The 18,938-nt window shown below is 40.4% G+C and overlaps 1 protein-coding gene across 1 annotated transcript in view; it reads left to right on the forward strand.

The window, feature by feature from the left end:
- The window catches only part of NR6A1 (nuclear receptor subfamily 6 group A member 1), a 221,878-nt gene that overhangs the window by 184,691 nt on the left and 18,249 nt on the right, over positions 1 to 18,938 (forward strand). The window contains exons 3-6 of the mRNA XM_038549389.1: positions 717 to 959; positions 8,428 to 8,483; positions 16,195 to 16,349; positions 17,659 to 17,883. Of these exons, the coding sequence (XP_038405317.1) occupies positions 717 to 959; positions 8,428 to 8,483; positions 16,195 to 16,349; positions 17,659 to 17,883 (679 nt within the window). The remainder of the gene's footprint in view (positions 1 to 716; positions 960 to 8,427; positions 8,484 to 16,194; positions 16,350 to 17,658; positions 17,884 to 18,938) is intronic.

Raw genomic sequence — 18,938 nt, forward strand, 5'->3', positions numbered from 1 at the left:
ATTCCAGCCTGAATTTCCTCTTTGACTAACTTGTTTGTTGTGAGGCGGTAAGTTCCTTAACTCTGTGGATCATGATGATTGATTTCTGAGCACCCAGTACTGGACATAGGGCCTGGACACAGAGTAGATATTCTGCTAGAATGTAAGCTTCACCAGGGACTTTTATTCACTGCTATATCCAGACCTTACAACAATGCCTAGAATACAATAGTTGCCCAATATCAATTTGTTAAATGGATGGAAGACTGGTTGGCTGGCTGGGCCTAGTTAAAACTTCTTCACTGGTTAATAATTATAACTTTCATTTATTGGGTGTATGCCATTTGCTGGGCACTTACATAACTTATCAGTAACCCTTATCCACCTTTCTGCAGGGTAGAACTAAGTGATAGGCTCTGGCTGAGGAAGGTGAGGGAAAGGGAGGAGTTGAGGATATCTCCCCAGTTTCTGACCTGGATACTGGTCCAAGTGATGATGAAACCCCAAGAGAGGAGCATGAGTTATTTTTTTAGATAGGCTGTGTTTGTGATATCTGCAGGTAGATGCAAGGGTCTGTTCCTAGGACAGAGGCTCTAAAAATGCCCCATTTGTCAATTAGCTGGGAAAGGTGATATTCTTGATCTTTCTAGGACAAAGTTGCTTTTTTTTTTTTTTTTTAAGTTGAATTGCAGGCTTAAAGCCATCATTTCCATGTGTTCTAATTTGAATATGTTCAGTTTCTGTTCCAGATGATCGGGCTGAACAACGAACCTGTCTCATTTGTGGGGACCGTGCCACAGGCTTGCACTATGGAATCATCTCCTGTGAGGGCTGCAAGGGGTTTTTCAAGCGGAGCATTTGCAACAAGCGGGTATATCGGTGCAGTCGTGACAAGAACTGTGTCATGTCTCGGAAGCAGAGGAACAGGTGCCAGTACTGCCGCCTGCTCAAATGCCTCCAGATGGGGATGAATCGGAAGGGTGAGTGGTGCTTGTGGCTGTACTACCCATCCTTCATCCATCACTTTACCTTTAGGGTTAGCTATTAAGCCTTGGAATTTTTTATTTCCCAAGCCTACACTATATGCCTGGTCTTATACTGTGTACTCATAACCCAAAACCAAATTTTGGCACAGTTCTTTGCCTACAAGGAATTCCCAGACTAGGTGGGAAGAAAGACTAGTCAGATGTTATGGATTCTTTGAGGATGAATTCATGGAGTGGCAAGACACCAATGAATAATCAGGTTCTAACTCAAATTAATATACTCTACTAGTTCTTCTTTCAAAGCATGATGACAGAACGTAGGACTTTTAGGTGAAAGAAACAGAACAGTATGTTACTCGAATGTGATATCATTTTGTTTGCTAGAATCAAGGCATACTCAGAGGCTAGACATGTCTAGAAATCTGCATCCACTTTGGTGAAGAATTTGGAGTTTATTGGGAAGCTTTCCGAGAGCCATTAGTGTGAGATTATGTAAATAAACCAGTTTTCTAGGAGGATTAATCCAGGGCAGGCTTTGAAGAATGGATTGGTATGGGGAAAGCAGAGAGGCCACCTAGAAAGTATTTAGAAGAGTCTGAAGAAAGGAGTGAAGAATCTGACAGAGGGGTAGGAAAAGTAATGGCACAGATTGGGAGATGGGGAGAAGCTTACCTGATAGGAGTTGATAACATACTGGATATTGGGCAGCACCAGAAATTGAAGTTGCAGATTTGGATTAATAGTAACAGCCCTACCAGGAAAAAAATAATCAGGCTAAAAAGCAGGGTGGGACAAAATGTTGGCCTTGGCAGTACCATTGTTTGAGGTATCTAAGACACATTCAGTGGTTCACCAAGGAATTTGGATGTGTAGGATTGGAGCTGAAGTGAAAAGTCCTGCCTTCAAATAGAAGTTTGTGGAACTTCTCGCCATCAGGTATTAAAATTTTGTTAGTGTATAGAAATCATCAAAGAGAACTTGGATACAGAAGAGGAGAGGGCCAATGTGAGAAACTCAAGAGTATTCTCATGGAGGGTGGAAAGTAGTACAGTACATAGAGTTCAGTAGAAAGAATGGAGGCAGAGGTTGGTGACAGACTAGCTCTGTGACCTTGGGCAGTTTGCTTTATGTCTCTAATGCTCAATTATCTTACCTTTTAAAAAAAGTATGATAGGGCAGCCCCGGTGGTGCAGTGGTTTGGCGCCACCTGCAGCCCCGAGGTGTGATCCTGGAGAACGGGGATCAAGTCCCATGTCAGGCTCCCTGCATGGAGCCGGCTTCTCCCTCTGCCTGTGTCTCTCTGCCTCTCTCTCTGTGTGTCTCTCATGAATAAATAAACAAAATCTTAAAAAACAAAAAGTATTATAATACTTAACTTTTCAGAGTTGTCTAAAAGATTAAATAGGACAATGTATATATAAAATACTACTCAGCAAGGTACTAGGGTTCATAATAGCAGTGTATAGGCATAGGCGTTAGATTTAGTGAACTGTTCAAATTGATTTTGTCTGGGGCAGCCCAGGTGGCTAAGTGGTTTAGCGCCGCCACCTTCAGCCCAGGGCCTGATCCTGGAGACCCTGGATTGAGTCCCAAGTCAGGCTCCCTGCATGGAGCTTCCTTTTTCCTCTGCCTGTGTCTCTGACTCTCTCTCTGTGACTCTCATGAATAAATGAGTAAAATCTTAAAAAAAAAATTATTTTGTCATATTAATAAATGCAGACAACCAGATATACTTTTTTTAAATATTTTTTTTTCTTTATTTATTTATGATAATCACAGAGAGAGAGAGAGAGAGAGAGAGAGAGAGAGGCGCAGAAGCACAGGCAGAGGGAGAAGCAGGCTCCATGCACCGGGAGCCCGACGTGGGATTCGATCACGGGTCTCCAGGATCGCGCCCTGGGCCAAAGGCAGGCACCAAACTGCTGCGCCACCCAGGGATCCCCCAGATATACTTCAACTGGTTTTTTATTATATGTGGGATGAGAAAAATCTCTTGAAAACTTGCCCATTATGAAGAAAAATAAAGTTATAAAAGGACATTTAAATAAATTTAGGTCATTTATAATTTATTTATAATACTAATATTTTTTTATTACTGTGTATATCAGAAACTTATATACTTCCTGTGCATTATCACTGAATATGCACAAATCTATTATTAAATATTACCCTCTGTTTAGGGGTGCCTGGCTGGCTCAGTTCGTAGAGTGTACAACTCTTGATCTTGGGGTCATGAGTTCAAGCCTCACATAGAGATAAGTATATCTTAATTAGTATAGAGAAAGTATAGAGATAACTTCAAAAAATCTGTCTTTTTTATAAAGATTATTTATTTATTTGACAGAGAGAAAGAGAGTGCACAGGCAGGGGGAGCAGCAGGCAGAGGGAGAGGGAGGAGGAGGGTCCCCGCAGAGCAGGGAGCCTAATGTGGAGCTCCATCCCAGGACCCTGGGATCATGACCCGAACCGAAGGCCGACATTTAACTGACTGACCCACCCAGGCACCCCCCCAAAATAAAATCTTTAAAAAATATATATTACCCTCAGTTTATAGGTGCAGCTTGGGGAGGTAAAATGACTTACCAGTAGATAGATTAGTGGTGATTATGTTGATAATAATTATGAAGTTGTTATTAATCACAGAGAGATTGTACCTAACCACATGGACAACATGCTGCTTCACATGTCTACTGTATGGCATAGCTACTTGCATGTTGGAATGCCCGGTGTTAACTGGATGATAAATCCCTATAGTAGGGCATTTAAAACCTTGCCATCTTTGTCCTCTATGTTTCTAATCTCATCTTCTGTGTAAAACTTACATACTGTACCTCAAACTTGCTTTGCATTATCCTGCCTGTGCTTGGGTTTTCTCAGCCTAGAAATCCTCCCTCTTCCCCACTGTTTCCTCTTATAGAAATCTTTCCTAGCCACCAACACCAAACAGGTAATGCCTTGAAGAGAGAGTCTGTGGCAACCTACCCACTTTCATCTGATTTGGTCTTGGTTTTGTTTTCTCATCTCCCTTTGTTGTCCTTACTGTTTTATCAAAGCCTATTTGTGGGTTGCATCTCACTTACTCAGTTGGAGCATGAGATTCTGGGGCTTCTAACCAAACTCTCCCACTTAAGGGAAGAAGAAGCTTAACCTCCTAACTCCTGTAACCATAGCCAGAAGATGACACTTGGAGTGTGGGGGGTGGGAACTGCCTCTATGTACCTTTATATTCTTTACAGGATGGCTTATTTGCCTTGTGAAGGCTGCCTCTCAGAGAGAAACCCTGCCACCTCCTGGTTGGTGCTGAGAAAGCAGAATTAAAATTACAATTGCCATTGGAATATTTTTGGATTGATGGAACTGTTCATAGGGAACTGTGGTGTTGTTCAACATATAATTTTATGCATTTTTCAAAACCTACAGAAATATACACCGCTAAAGAAGTGAATTTTAGGGACACCTGGGTGGCTCAGCGGTTGAGCATCTGCCTTTGGCCCAAGGCGTGATCCCAGGATGCTGGATCAAGTCCCACATCAGGCTCCTTGTGGGGAGCCTGCTTCTCCCTCTGCCTGTGTCTCTAACTCTCTCTCTCTCTCTCTCTCTCTCTCTCATGAATAAATAAATAAAATCATTTTTAAAAAGTGAATTTTACTGTATGTAAGTTTGTTTAAAAACAAGTATATTAGGGAAAAGACAGAATGTAGACTGTGATAAATGAATATGATATTACAAATAAATCACATAGCCACACTGAAGGAAATGGGAAGAAAAGAGCTGACCTTGGGAAATAGTGTTTTGACTATATACTGTATACTATAGGGCTGAAGACAAAAAGAACTGTATACAAACAAAGCTCTCTAGTTTGTAAATTTATTTCTCTCAAGGTTATGGGTTGGGAATTCTGACACTATATATATCCCAGGGTTGAACCAACAAATAAATACATTGTTGATAATGGAAGTCAGGTTTCTCACACCAGAGAAAGAAGTTATAAATCAGGAAGGGGGAAGGCTAGACCGAAACTTCTGGTGCTAGATTGGAAGTATCAATATGAACTCATATTTAGAAAAAAAAAAAAAAAATGGAAAAACCAGATCTTGGTTTCCAAATATCAAAAGGAATCAGGCCTCTTTGGAGAAATGGTTGATTCTAGGATTGGGGCAGGAAAAATACAAGATGAGCCTGGAGCGTCTTGTGGTACCAGAAAGTTAGAATATGCTTTTTTTTTTTTTTTTTAAAGGAGAGGGCAGGAAGGTAGCATTACCAAAAGATCATAGAAGCCAACCTGAAAGTACTTCTAGTAGCCAAAGTTGGAAAAACTTGAGTAACAATATAACTATGTATTAGTTGAAAAAACAAAGAGTAAAATATCCATGAATTCATACTGATAAAACTAACTAAATAAATAGAGGGTGACAGTTCTTTTTTATAGAATGCTATAAACATGAGGGAAATAGAAAATCACCATTAAAACACAATAGTAACAATTGCTATAGATAGGATCTACTTATGGATGCTAAAGTAAGAGAGCATAGTTTTATTTTTAGTTTTTTAAGATTTTATTTATCTATTTATTCATGAGAGACACAGAGAGAGAGAGGCAGAGACACAGGCAGAGGGAGAAGCAGGCTCCATGCAGGGAGCCCGACATGGGACTCAATCCTGGGTCTCCAGGATCACACCCTGGGCTGCAGGCGGCACTAAACCACTGCGCCACTGGGGCTGCCCTAAAAAAATTTTTTTTAAATCAAAGTTAATTTTCAAAGGGAATTTTTATCACCTTAGTGATAATTAATATTAGTGTATTTTAATGCACATTAGGATAAGTGTGTAATTAAGAGTTTATGCCTACCTAAGATTTTGTTTCTCCAATCATATGTAGACACACTATTGGAAAAACTAGTTGTGGAAAGAAATCTGGCCTTAGTCTAATAGTCTGGACTCCAACCTTGATTATGCTGTTTAGTTTCTATTACCGTAAACAAAATACTTAATTTTTCTGAGCCTTACATTCATCTTTTCGGTAGAAGTGATACTGATACTTCCCCCACATTCTTTTTTGTTTTTTGTTTTGTTTTGTTTTGTTTTGTTTTGTTTTGTTTTACCGGAGATAGTATCCAAAACATAGTACCTATCCATCATATAGGAGTTTCCTTAGTCCAGGTGGGGTTGAGAGACAACATGAGCTTTTAAGTAACAGAACAAAAAATTGGTAAGATGTAAATCTTTTTTTTTTTTAATTTTTATTTATTTATGATAGTCAGAGAGAGAGAGAGAGAGAGAGAGGCAGAGACATAAGCAGAGGGAGAAGCAGGCTCCATGCACCGGGAGCCTGACGTGGGATTCGATCCCGGGTCTCCAGGATCGCGCCCTGGGCCAAAGGCAGGCGCCAAACCGCTGCGCCACCCAGGGATCCTGGTAAGATGTAAATTTTTAAGATTTGTGGTCCTTGGGATCCCTGGGTGGCGCAGCGGTTTGGCGCCTGCCTTTGGCCCAGGGCACGATCCTGGAGACCCGGGATCGAATCCCACGTCAGGCTCCCGGTGCATGGAGCCTGCTTCTCCCTCTGCCTGTGTCTCTGCGCCTGTCTCTCTCTCTCTGTGACTATCATAAATAAATAAAAATTAAAAAAAAAATTTTAAAAGATTTGTGGTCCTTTAAACAGAAAAACATGTTGAGTTCCTTCCTCACCTCCAAGGCAATGAGAGTGAGATATCAAGTAAAATGTATTCACTGTTGGATCTGCTGATGGTAGTTCTTTATTCTGTACCTGTGAGATGAAACAAAGACATGGAGAACTCAGTACTGGAAATAGAAATGTCTGAAGACTGTCATTGACTCTAGAACAGCAGAGAGAGGGAATTTTAAGGATTTTTAGAACTTGAAATTAGGTTGAAAGAAATCTCCAGACAAAAACCAGTATGCATCTGGCTCTGATGATATAAGCTGTGTATATTTCTCACTCCAGATTCACAGCAGTCTTGTAATGCAGATCTGTTGTCTTCATTTCATAGATGCTTCGAAGATGTTAAAGCTCCAGCAAAGCGGGGAATGGAATCTTGATTTTTTTAATTACAATTGTATACGTAGAAAAGAGGCTGGATAGAGGGAAGGATTAGTTACTGAATACCTACTTTATGTACCAGGCCCTATGCTTGGTGCTTTAGCTATGTTATTTTATATGTAATCCTCACCATACCCCATAAGATAGGTTCCAGAGTAGCCCCTTTTATTGTTCGGTAAACTGAAGTTCAGAGAGGTGAAGAAACTTGTCTGTAGTTAAACACCAAGCAAAAACTGGTTTTAGACCCAAGCTTGTCTAATTCTGAAATGTATAATCTTCTAAGAATACCAATAATGGTGTTTACTTTAGGAAGATGAACTTCCTGTCAGCCTTTCACCTACCACAGGAACTGAGTGTTATGCTTGGAACTCTCAACCCTGCCCCAAGGACTTTCTAGATTCTTCATGTTTTAATTTTTTGAAAGCAAATATATATTTATATATAGCAAAGCTTACTCTCACATGAAGCTGTTAGCTTATTACCTTCTGTTGTTAACATTGCCTCCTCCAAGCCAGCCTCCACAGTGGCCATCACAAAGATTTTTTGAAAATGCCAACCTGACCACATCTCCCCCTGAATTCCATCTTATCCTCAGCTTCCTCTGCTGAAGTCCATATGCTTACCTTGCCATTAACAGCTGTGATCTGGTCCCAGTTGGTCTCTCCAACCTCCAACTTCATCTCTTGTTTCTCTCTCTCTCTCTCTCTCTCTCAGACACACACACACACACGTGTGCGCGCGTGCACGCACCCTGCATGGGTGCATCCCATGCAAGTGGAGGGGGCTGAAGAGGGAGAGAGAATCCCAAGCAGACTCCACACCCAGTACAGAGCGCTACACAGGGCTCAATCTCACAACCCTGAGATCATGACAGGAGCCAAAACCAAGAGTTGGATGCTTAACCCGACTGTGCCACCCAAGTACCCCTCTAATGACTGCTTTTATAGGAAGAAACCAATCAGATCAAAATTTTGATTAATTTAAAAAAAATATCTGTTCTCCTCATCCTATAAATTAGACTCAAACTTAGCCAGGAAATAAAAAATACTTTCTTTCTATTCCTCTCTTTGGATTTACTGGAGCCTTCAGGTACATCATTCTGGTGGGATATTTGTAATTGTGCAGAGGACTATTAATGCTATGACCTTTGCTGAGCATATTAAATGTATGCAGCGTGTGCAGTGTGTGCCCATTGCCTTGGAAGCCCAAAAGTCTCTGCTGCCTATGAGGTAGCCTAGAATAATGCAAAGAGAAAGAGTACATACTTTGGGTCCAGAAAGACCTATGTTTTAATCTTGATTTCACCAATTATTAACTTGTGCTTTTGGCCAAATAAGTTCTCTTTTTGTGCCTAGACTTCTGTCGGTATGCTTTTGACTGTTGACTTATGTTTCCTTCCAGCAATCAGAGAAGATGGCATGCCTGGAGGCCGGAATAAGAGCATTGGGCCTGTCCAGGTGAGTTCTAGGCCTCAGTCTTTGTGATCTATCCTGGAAGCTCAGAGCTTCAGATGTCCCTGTAGCTGTTTACCTTGAACCTCTCATCTCCTGATGGGGAAAGCCATCTTGCTTTCATTCCTGCAAAACTGCTCTTAGAACCTGGTTCTGAAAGTGCTTTGAAAATCTTAAATCTGTAACATAATGATTAAAGCTCTTGTAATTCCCTCAGTCCTTCCCAGGGATTTCACAGGAAGTAAACTCAATTCTGGCTCTAAAACATCCAGAGGATTTTTCCTGTCACTCACTTAAGGTTGTTTTGTTTTGTTTTTCACTTAAAGTTATTGATAACTTAGCCTGGCATAAAACAGCAAAGACTACTTTGCAGTTCAGTATCTCTAAAGATAAATCAGCAGAAAGTTCATTGCCTTACTTGTAGAGTAGGAAAGATAATGCCCATTCAGTCTCACAAATATTTAAGTATTTACTTTGTGCACATCCTTTGTACTGTGAACTCAGTCTAGTGGGAGAGTCAGATGTGTAAACAGACATCAGAGTACAGTGAGTGGTAACAGAGGATGCCCAAGGAGTACAGAAAAGAGGGACTTCTTTTCAGTTTGAATTGGAGCTGTGGTTGGGGACTGAAGACATTCAGGGAAGCCTTCCTAGAGAAGGTAAAGTTTGGGGATACCTGGGTGGCTCAGTGGTAGAACATCTGCCTTTGGCTCAGGGTGTGATCCTGAGGTCCAGGATTAAGTCCCACATCAGGCTCCTTGCAGGCTCCTGCTTCTCCCTCTGCCTATGTCTCTGCCTCTCTCTGCCTATGTCTCTGCCTCTCTCTCTCTCTCTCTCTCTCTCTCTCTCTCTGTGTGTGTGTCTCTCATGAATAAATAAGTAAAATCTTTTTAAAAAAAGAGAGAGAGAAAGAGAGAACATAAAGTTTGAACTAAGTCTTGAAGGAAAAAGAGGAATTAGCTATGTTGGGAAGGGGTGGGGAGTGTATCTTTTATTACTATTAGACAGAACAGACTGTAAAAGACCACAAGATGAATCTTTAAGGAATCACGGAGAGTTTATGCAGTCAGGCTGGAGCACTGGGCTCAAGTAGTGGAATGGCAGGAACTAAGGCAGTCCTTGAGTTTGGAATCTATTCTCTAAAGAATGGCCTTCAACTATCTTTGATTATAGTTTCTTAGGTAAAGGCTTTGTAGGGCTAGCCTACACCAACTTGTTCTTACTTGCCAGAAGAAGAAACTTCATGAAGGTAGGAAATTGAATCTATTTATGACCCAACCAGTGAATCCCTCGCACACTAGTGAGCAAGCCCATGCCTCAAGGATTATTGGTGTGGACCAAGAGGCAACTACTAAAAGCTTTTAATAGAGAGAGAGACACATGGTCAGATTTGCATTTTTAAATGATTATTCTAGGGATCCCTGGGTGGCTCAGAGGTTTAGCGCCTGCCTTTAGCCCAGGGCATGATCCTGGAGACCCAGGTCCCACATCAGGTTCCCTGCATGGAGCCTGCTTCTCCCTCCTCCTGTGTCTCTGCCCCCCTCTCTCTCTCTAGGTCTATCATAAACAAATAAATCTTTTTATAAATAAATAAATAAATAAATAAATAGATAGATAGATAGATAGATAGATAGATCGATCATTCTAGAGGGACCTGGGTGGTTCAGTTGGTTGAGTGACTGACTCTTGATTTCGGCTCAGGTCATGATCTCGCGGACATGGGATCAAGCCCCATATCAGGCTCCTTACTCAGCAGAGAGTCTGCTGAAGATTCCGTCTCTTTCTCTCCTGCTGCCCCTCTCTCTCTCCATGCATGTTCTCTCTTTCTAAAATAAATAACTTTTAAAAATTTAAAAATTATAATTTAAAAAGATCATTCTAGAAATAAAAATGGTGTTTGAGGAACTGGGTAAGGGTCAGTGAAACTGGGAGCAGAGAAAAAGCAGTTCAAAAGGTTTTATAGAAGTCTAACCAAGAGATATCGATAGTGGTTTTCAGTAGGGCACTGATAGTGCAAATTGAAGGGAAAAGAATAGATTCAAGAGATACTTAATAGGTAAAATTGATAAGATTTATCCAGGTGAATGTGAAGGAATGAGAGAAAGACAGGAATTCATAGTTGTTTTGAGACATATGTTGATGAAATATGGGGCATTTTCTATCACATGAACTTAATATGTGCACTCAAGTGGGCTGTGGGTGTGTGCTGTAATCATTCTTTTTTTAAAATCAAACTTTTTTCATGTTATTCAAATCATATCTATTTCTTGAAAATTTATTTTGATATATATCCATACGTGTTCTTTTGTGTGTGTACAGTAAAAAACATATTAACATGAAATTTATCTCCTTAACAAATTAAGTGTACAGTACAATATTATTTACTATGTGCACATTTTTGTACAGCAGATCTTTAGAACCTTTTCATTCTATGACTGAAACTCTATACCCATTGAGCAGCAACTCATTTCCTCCTCTCCGTAGTCTCTGGCAGCCACCATTCTACTTTCCCTTTCCAAGAGTTTGACTACTTCTGATACCTCATATAAGTGAAATCATGCAGTATTTGTTCTTCTGAGACTTTCTTATTGCACTTAGCATAATATCCTCAAGGTTTATCCACATTGTGGCATATGCTAGGATTTCTAAAGCTGAATAATACTCTATTTTATGTATATACTATCTTTTGTTTATCCATTCATCCATCAATGGATATTTTAAGTCGTCTCCATCTCTCGGTCATTGTGAATAATACTGCAATGAATGTGGGAGGGCAGATACCTCTTTGAGACCCTGATTTCAGTTCTTTTGGATACTCAAAAGAGAAATTACTGGGTCATATGGTAGTTTTATTTTTAATATTTTGAAAAACTGTTTTCCATAGTGGTCACACCGTTTTACACTCCCACCCAGCAGTGCATAAGGGTTCCAAGTTTTTGCATCTTCCTTAGTACTTCCTATTTTCTGTTTTTTTCTGATAACAACATTCTGAATAGTTGTGAGGTGATAACTCATTATGGTTTGGATTTGTGTTTTTCTGATGATTAGTGATGTTGAGCATCTTTTCATTATGGCCATGCTGTTCATATGTCTTCAGGCAAGATATTTTTTTTGTATGTCTATTCAAATCTTTTGCCCATTTTTAAATCAGATTATTTGGGGTTTTTTGCTGTTGAGTTATAGAAATTCCCTTTAACTCTTGGATATTAACCTTTATCAGATAAATAAATGGTTTGCAAATATTTTCTCTCATTCTCTAAGTTCATGTTGACTTTCCTTTGCCTTGCAGCTTTTTAGTTTGGTGTAATTCCATTTGTCTGTTTTTGCTTTTATTGCGTATACTTTGGATATCATATTCAAGAAATCATTGCCAAGGCCAATGTCAAAAAGCTTTTTCTCTATGTTTTCATTTAGGACTTTTATTGTTTCAGGTCTTACATTTAAGTCTTAATCCATTTTGAGTTGATTTTTGTATGAACTGTAAGATCGGAATCGAATTTCATTCTTTTGCATATGAATATCTAATTTTTCCAGTACTACTTGTTTAAGAGATCGTTGTTGTTAAAGATCTTTTGACTATATTTATGTGGGTTTATTTTGGGCTGTTATTTTCCATTGGTCTGTAGGCCTGTCCTCATGCCAGTACCATACTGTTTTGATTACTGTACCTTTTTTTTTTTTTTAAGATTTTATTTATTTATTTATTAATGAGAGACAGAGAGGCCAAGACATAGGTAGGCTCCCCGTGAGGAGCCCAATGTGGCACTTGATCCCAGAAGCCCGGGATCATGACCTGAGCTAAAGGCAGATGCTCAACCACTGCACCACTCAGGCGCCCCTGATTATTATAGCTTTTAATTTGTTTTGAAACCAGTAAGTGGGGATCCCTGGGTGGCGCAGCGGTTTAGCGCCTGCCTTTGGCTCAGGGCGCGATCCTGGAGACCCGGGATCGAGTCCCACATCGGGCTCCCTGCATGGAGCCTGCTTCTCCCTCTGCCTGTGTCTCTGCCTCTCTCTCTCTCTCTCTCTCTCTCTCTCTCTCTGTGGCTATCATGAATAAATAAATTAAAAAAAAAAAAGAAAAGAAACCAGTAAGTGTAAGGCCTCTAGCTTTGTTGTTCTTTATCAGGATTGTTTTGGTGATTTGGAGTTCTTTGAGTTTCAATATTGAATTTTGGGTTTTTTTTTTCTATTTCTGCAAAAAATTGGAATTTTGATAGGGATTACACTGAATCAGTAGATCACCTTGGATAGTATGGCTATTTTAACAATAATTGTCTTTTAATCTGAGGACAGAGGATATCTTTCCATTTATTTATATCTTTAATTTCTTTCAGCAGTGTCTAAGTCTTTCATCCCTCTAGTTACATTTATTCCTAATATTTTATTCTTTTTGATACTATTGTAACTGAGATTGTTTTCTTAATTTCTTTTCCAGATTCATTGTTAGTATATAAAAATGCAAGTGTTTTTTTTCCTGAAACTTTGCTGAATTCTTTTATTGTAAGAGTTTTTTTTTGATTTTCTACTTATAAGATCATGTCATGTATGAACCAAGGTAATTTTACATTTTTTTCTGATTTAGATGCTTTTTTTTTTTTTTTAAAGATTTTATTTATTTATGATAGTCACAGAGAGAGAGAGAGGGGCAGAGACACAGGCAGAGGGAGAAGCAGGCTCCATGCACCGGGAGCCTGACGTGGGATTCGATCCCGGGTCTCCAGGATCGCGCCCTGGGCCAAAGGCAGGCGCCAAACCGCTGCGCCACCCAGGGATCCCTAGATGCTTTTTATTCCTTTACATTTCTAATTGCAATGGTTAAGACTTCCAGTACTATGTTAAATAGAAATGGTGAGAGTGGACATTTTTGCCTTGATCTTGATCTTAGAGAAAAAGCTTGTAGTTTTTCATCATTGAGTATGATGTTAGCTATGGGCTTTTCATTTATGGCCTTTATTTGTAGTCACTTATATTTAGATGCAGTAGAGAGTTTATCTATTGGGAAGAATTCTACAGCATTTCTTCAATGAAAAACCTTCCTCAGTATTACTCAGTGTCTTTTGAGTACCCTTCTCCCACCAGAGCAGGGATCTTCAATAGCTTACATTTCTAGACTCTATGTTCTCTCTAGGATGGAGAGAGCTGATGCTCAGAGAAATCTATTTCATCTGTCATTGCATTTGACTTTTTGATACTGGACATATAATTTTTACTTTTGTCTCTTACTTTTTTAGGTAGTGTGTTAGGAAGAGAGAGAGAGGAGAGCTGTGATCTCCCAAGTTCTTAACTGTGTTCAATTATAATTAAATATAGGGACACCTGGGTGGCTCAGTGGTTTAGTGCCTGCCTTTGCCCCAGGGCGTGATCCTGGAGTCCTGGGATTGAGTCCTGCATCAGGCTCCCTACATGGAGCCTGCTTCTCCCTTTGCCTGTGTCTCTGCCTCTCTCTCTCTCTCTCTGTCTATCATGAATAAATAAATAAAAATCTTTAAAAATATATATAATTAAAAATAAGGGATAGAATTTCCATTCATTGAGCAACTGTTGTATACCTGTACTTCATAACTTTATCTTAGATTAACCTCTCAAGTCTGATTCAGTTCTGCACCCTAAGAGTGAGCCCAAGCTATGAAAAAGGTGGTATTATCTTCATTTTACAGATGAGAGAACTAAGGCTCAGAAAACTTGAGTGACTTGCCCAACAGTAAGCAGCCAGTTAGGAAATGACAGATAAAATCTAAACCTAGATACAAGCCCTCCTGATATGTTCCATACCTTTAATGCATCAGTGATTGCCCAGTGTCCTGTGGAACCCATAGGGAGATATAGATGCATCCCAACTTTGGCTCCCAGCTGGAATAATCTGATTTACCCAGGACTAGTTCTCTTCACTCAGCCCAAGCACTTCCATGCCCTCTAGGCTGTGGTCTTGCTCTCTCACTACCATCACTGAGGCTGCTTCAGTCAGGGACTCTGTAGATATCTTGTAGTTCGATAGCATCTTTTGTCTTCATATCTCTTATAAAATCAGAGACTTCAGTGTTCTAAAAATCCCTAAGAGAAAAGATTTGTTTGTACATGTTATTGAATAAAGAAAGACTACCCCTCTAATTCAGTATGCAATCTAAGTTTTTTTAAGACCAGTCACTCAACTTGTGTACCAGTTAGATGTTTCTTGTTTTCCCTTCCAAGTCCTGTGTGCTGTCTGGCTTCCAGTTCTCAATGCCTCCTGTATTTATGATCAGAGAAGCTCAAGGTTTCCTCACAGGCTGCTGGAACAAAGAGTTATACAAGTTTGAGTCAGACTTGAGAGAACATGTTCTCCCAGGTGTTTCTTTTCTTTCTTTTTTTTTTTTTTTTAAGATTTTATTTATTTATTCATGAGAGACACAGAGAGAGAGAGGCAGAGACAGAAGCAGGCTTCATGCAGGGAACCAGACATGGGACTCGATCCTGGGTCTTTAGGATCACACCCTGGGCCAAAGGCGGCGCTAAACCACTGAGCCACCGGGGCTGCCCTCCTCCCAGGGTTTCTTATAGGAATAAGAAATAAAATTTTATCTGGTCCTTTCTCCTTCCTGTTCATTCTCATTCTTTGCTGCGTTTAGCCAGTTAGGCTTCAACTCTGAGTAAAACTTTATAGAAGACGTGTTTATTCACTTCCTATATGGTATGATAGATGGAGCCATGGACTAAATACTTGGATACTTTGGCTTCTTCCTCAAACTCCTCCCTAGATCCCTAGACATGATCTTGGGTAAGTCAGTTCACTTGGCTGAGCTAGAATTTCTTCTTTTTTTCAGTAGACTTGGGATGTCTTTCTTACTAAGAAAATCCATGTGAAGTTTCATGGATAGTACTTAATAAGTGAACATTTATTTATCCAACATGCATTCTTTTGAGTACTTTTTTCTAGGTTCTGTCATAGCGTTAGGTCTGACAGAGGGCATTCTTATGATATGTTACTATAAGTGCTATAAAAATAACAATGATGGTGAAGATATCATTGTCAACCTTCCCTAATTGTTGCTCTGTTAGGCCCTTTTCTAACCTGTGTAAATGTATTGACTGATTTAATCCTCACAACAATCCCATGAGACGTATATTATTATTTTTCTCCACCATGCAGGCATTTTTGGTTCAAATTTTGAATTTTAGTTCAAATAGTTAAATGACTTGCCTAAGATTGTACAACTAGAAAGTATCAGAACCTGTGTTAGAACAAAGGTGGTCTGACTCTAGAATTCATCCTTTTAACCACTATGCTATTCTGCCTATCTCAGAATACACAGAATTATAAGTGGATAGAAAAAGGATCTAAAATTTTGTCTAGGTAGTGATAGGATTCACAAAGCAGGTGACATTTGAATTGGGTCTTAAAAGGCAAGTAGGAATTTATTATTGAGTGATGTTTCAGGGGTAAGAAAGAATAGACTCCAGCACAAAGTGTTGAAGAACGTGGAGGCTTTGTGGCTTGAGAGGAGGGTAAATGGACAAGAGGAAGGCCATAGTGAGCTATGGTGCTGGTAAGCAAGCAACTAAGCTGTCCTAAGATTAGTGAGAGACCCTGGAATATGGAGGTGGAAGGGAGAGCATCTGGGTGTCTTTCTAGAGAGTTCTGGGAATCCTTGTAAGGTTTAAATAAATTCTTAGTCCTAAAGAAGGAACAGAAGATATCTGAGCACTCAATCTAACATATATTAATTCATTGTCAAAGATATCAGAGGAAGAGATCGAAAGGATCATGTCTGGGCAGGAATTTGAGGAAGAGGCCAATCACTGGAGCAACCATGGTGACAGCGACCACAGTTCCCCTGGGAACAGGGCTTCAGAGAGCAACCAGCCCTCACCAGGCTCCACACTGTCCTCCAGGTGAGCTTTAAGGCAAACCCAGTATCCTTTAGGAATCACCCAAAGAGTAGACCCACAGGGAACCTCTGGGCTGGGTATTCCTGCCAGTTTGTCTCAGCTATTATATTCTTGCTGCCTCAGTCTTTTGGGGGAAGGGCCAGGATGACACAAAGCAGCATTTCTCAGCCTGCTTTTTGCTAAAGACCTTGAAAATATCAGCAGTCTCTTCTGCAGGCTAAGAAAGTGCTATAGCTGCTGTCTATACCCATACGTTCTTTACCTAACAAAATGCCATTTTAAATGTAGCCCTTTCCTCACATCACTGAAATAAACCACACTGACAACATTAAGTCCTAATTTTTCTGTCTCCGCAAGAGTGAAGACTTTGTAAATTTTAAGAAACTGAAAATTTTTAAGCTAATTAAATTTGCTGCTATCATGGAATACCAATTTGGAGACTCTTGGTTTAAGAATGTTATCTTAAGTTAGTCATTAGGTGTGAAATGTAGCCACCAACTACCAGGGAAGATTTCTTTTTTGCAGAAATCTTTCTTATAGGACAGTAATTGATAAACTTTTTCTGTAAAGGTCAGATAATATTTTAGGCTTTGCAGGCTACACAGTCTGGGTCTCAACTACTCAGCCCTACCATTATAGTGCAACAGCAGCCAGAGACTAAATGAATGAACGTGGCTGTGTTCCATTAAAACTTCATTTACCAAACAGGCCATAGGCTATAGTTTGCCAACCCCTATTATAGGAATTGCATCTAGATAAAGCCAGATGACTTTTGTTTTAGGTGACAGAGTGGTTAGATTTCTCCAGGAAAGGGAAGAAGATAAGAATCTTCCTTTCTCTTATTATAACTTTTATCATTTGATTATTCCTTTTTTGTTCCTTCCTTTAAACGTTTAGGGAGTTCTTGCCACATGTGAGATTCCTTGCTAAGTACTGGATTTCTTTTGTGGCCTGACAAGGCCCTTAGCCTGTCTATGCCTTAGTTTTCCTAGCAGTAAAAATTATATATACCTCTACCTTTGTGGATCAGAGTCTGAGTATCCATTAAAATCTCTTCAGTTGTGGCACCTATACAAAGAATTTATTCAACCACTCTTTATTCAGTACCTATTTTGCCAGGTCCTGAGTGTCCAATGATCAGTTTCACATACATATACCTGCAGAGTCCCTCTCTAGTAGGGAGACGTGCATGTAACCATTCATTATGTCCCTGATGAAGACAGACTGCATGGCCAAAGAACACCTTAGCTACCTTGAGCCGGCAGTAGACCTGACATGGTTCTGCTTGACATGAGACTCTTCTCTTCAGTAGGTCTGTGGAACTAAATGGATTCATGGCATTCAGAGAGCAGTACATGGGGATGTCCATGCCTCCACACTATCAATACATACCGCACCTTTTTAGCTATTCTACCCACTCACCGCTCCTGCCCCCACAAGCTCGAAGCCTGGATCCTCAGTCATACAGTCTGATTCACCAGCTGGTATCAGCCGAGGACCTGGAGCCATTGGGCACACCCATGTTGATTGAAGATGGGTGAGTGCCCCGTTTAACCCTTGTAACTCCAAAATGATTCCTATCCCATACCCACCTTCCTCCCTAGCCTCTAATACCCTAGGCTTTGGAATGAGTCAGGGGGATAATGAGTAATGACTCAAGCATCAGAGGACAAACCTGTATTTATCTTTGAAGTCAGTGGTCACTTATTCATCTCTTGAGCATCTTTGTTCAGAGTTGGGGCTGTTTATCAATCCTTATGGAATTGGGATTAAAGGACTTTTGTTTCTGCTTGAGCCTGGGTAAACCAAGCCCTGAGCCAGAGGTGGGCTTTAATTCTGGGAATGATTATACATCAAGTCTAGGCTCATTAACAAGGCATTCAAGGCACTAACTGGTTGTGGACTGTCTGCATCCCTAGCCAGTGTACCCCTTGGTAGCCTGATGCCCTGTGCTCTGTGTGCAAACCTGAGTGGGTGTCACTCCTCTGTCCGCTCAGCCCACCACTTTCTGCACCTATTACTCCTTAGGGCTGAGGCATAGGTTATTTGTTATCAAGCTTAGACCCCTCAGATGTATCTGGAGATTTCTCAAGCTAGTCTCCAGTAGCAGAAGAGGTAATTCAAAAATATACTTACAAGAAGACCATACAAAATCTTTATAAACCTGGGTATGGGGGTATGGGTACGAGTCATGCCAAGGGGCCTTGAGAGAAGAAAAAACTGAGATCCTATTTCATCCAGCCCAGAGATGATAAATGCCCTGCTCCTTCCATTCAGCAGTAGCTCACCAGGGCTGAACAACGTTAGTTCCTAAACCACCAGGGGGTGCAATGAGAGCAGGAAAAGCTGAGCATGTTCCTTTTAGCCATCTGGCCTCAGGCTCATTTCTGTGCCAGTCCCTGATTTGGGTGGGCACCAGATTCCCTGAAACAGAGCTTTCACTGCCAAAACTAGTGCAGGAATGATAAAATTTTCTCTAACACATGGAACATTAGTAGGCACCAACATTAAAAGTCATACTCCCAGGATGCCTGGGTGGCTCAGAGGTTGAACGTATGCCTTCGGCTCAGGGCGTGATCCCGGAGTTCCAGG

The sequence above is a fragment of the Canis lupus genome, chromosome 9 (assembly GCF_011100685.1).
Source record: "Canis lupus familiaris isolate Mischka breed German Shepherd chromosome 9, alternate assembly UU_Cfam_GSD_1.0, whole genome shotgun sequence".
In the NCBI taxonomy this organism is placed as follows: Eukaryota; Metazoa; Chordata; class Mammalia; order Carnivora; family Canidae; genus Canis; species Canis lupus.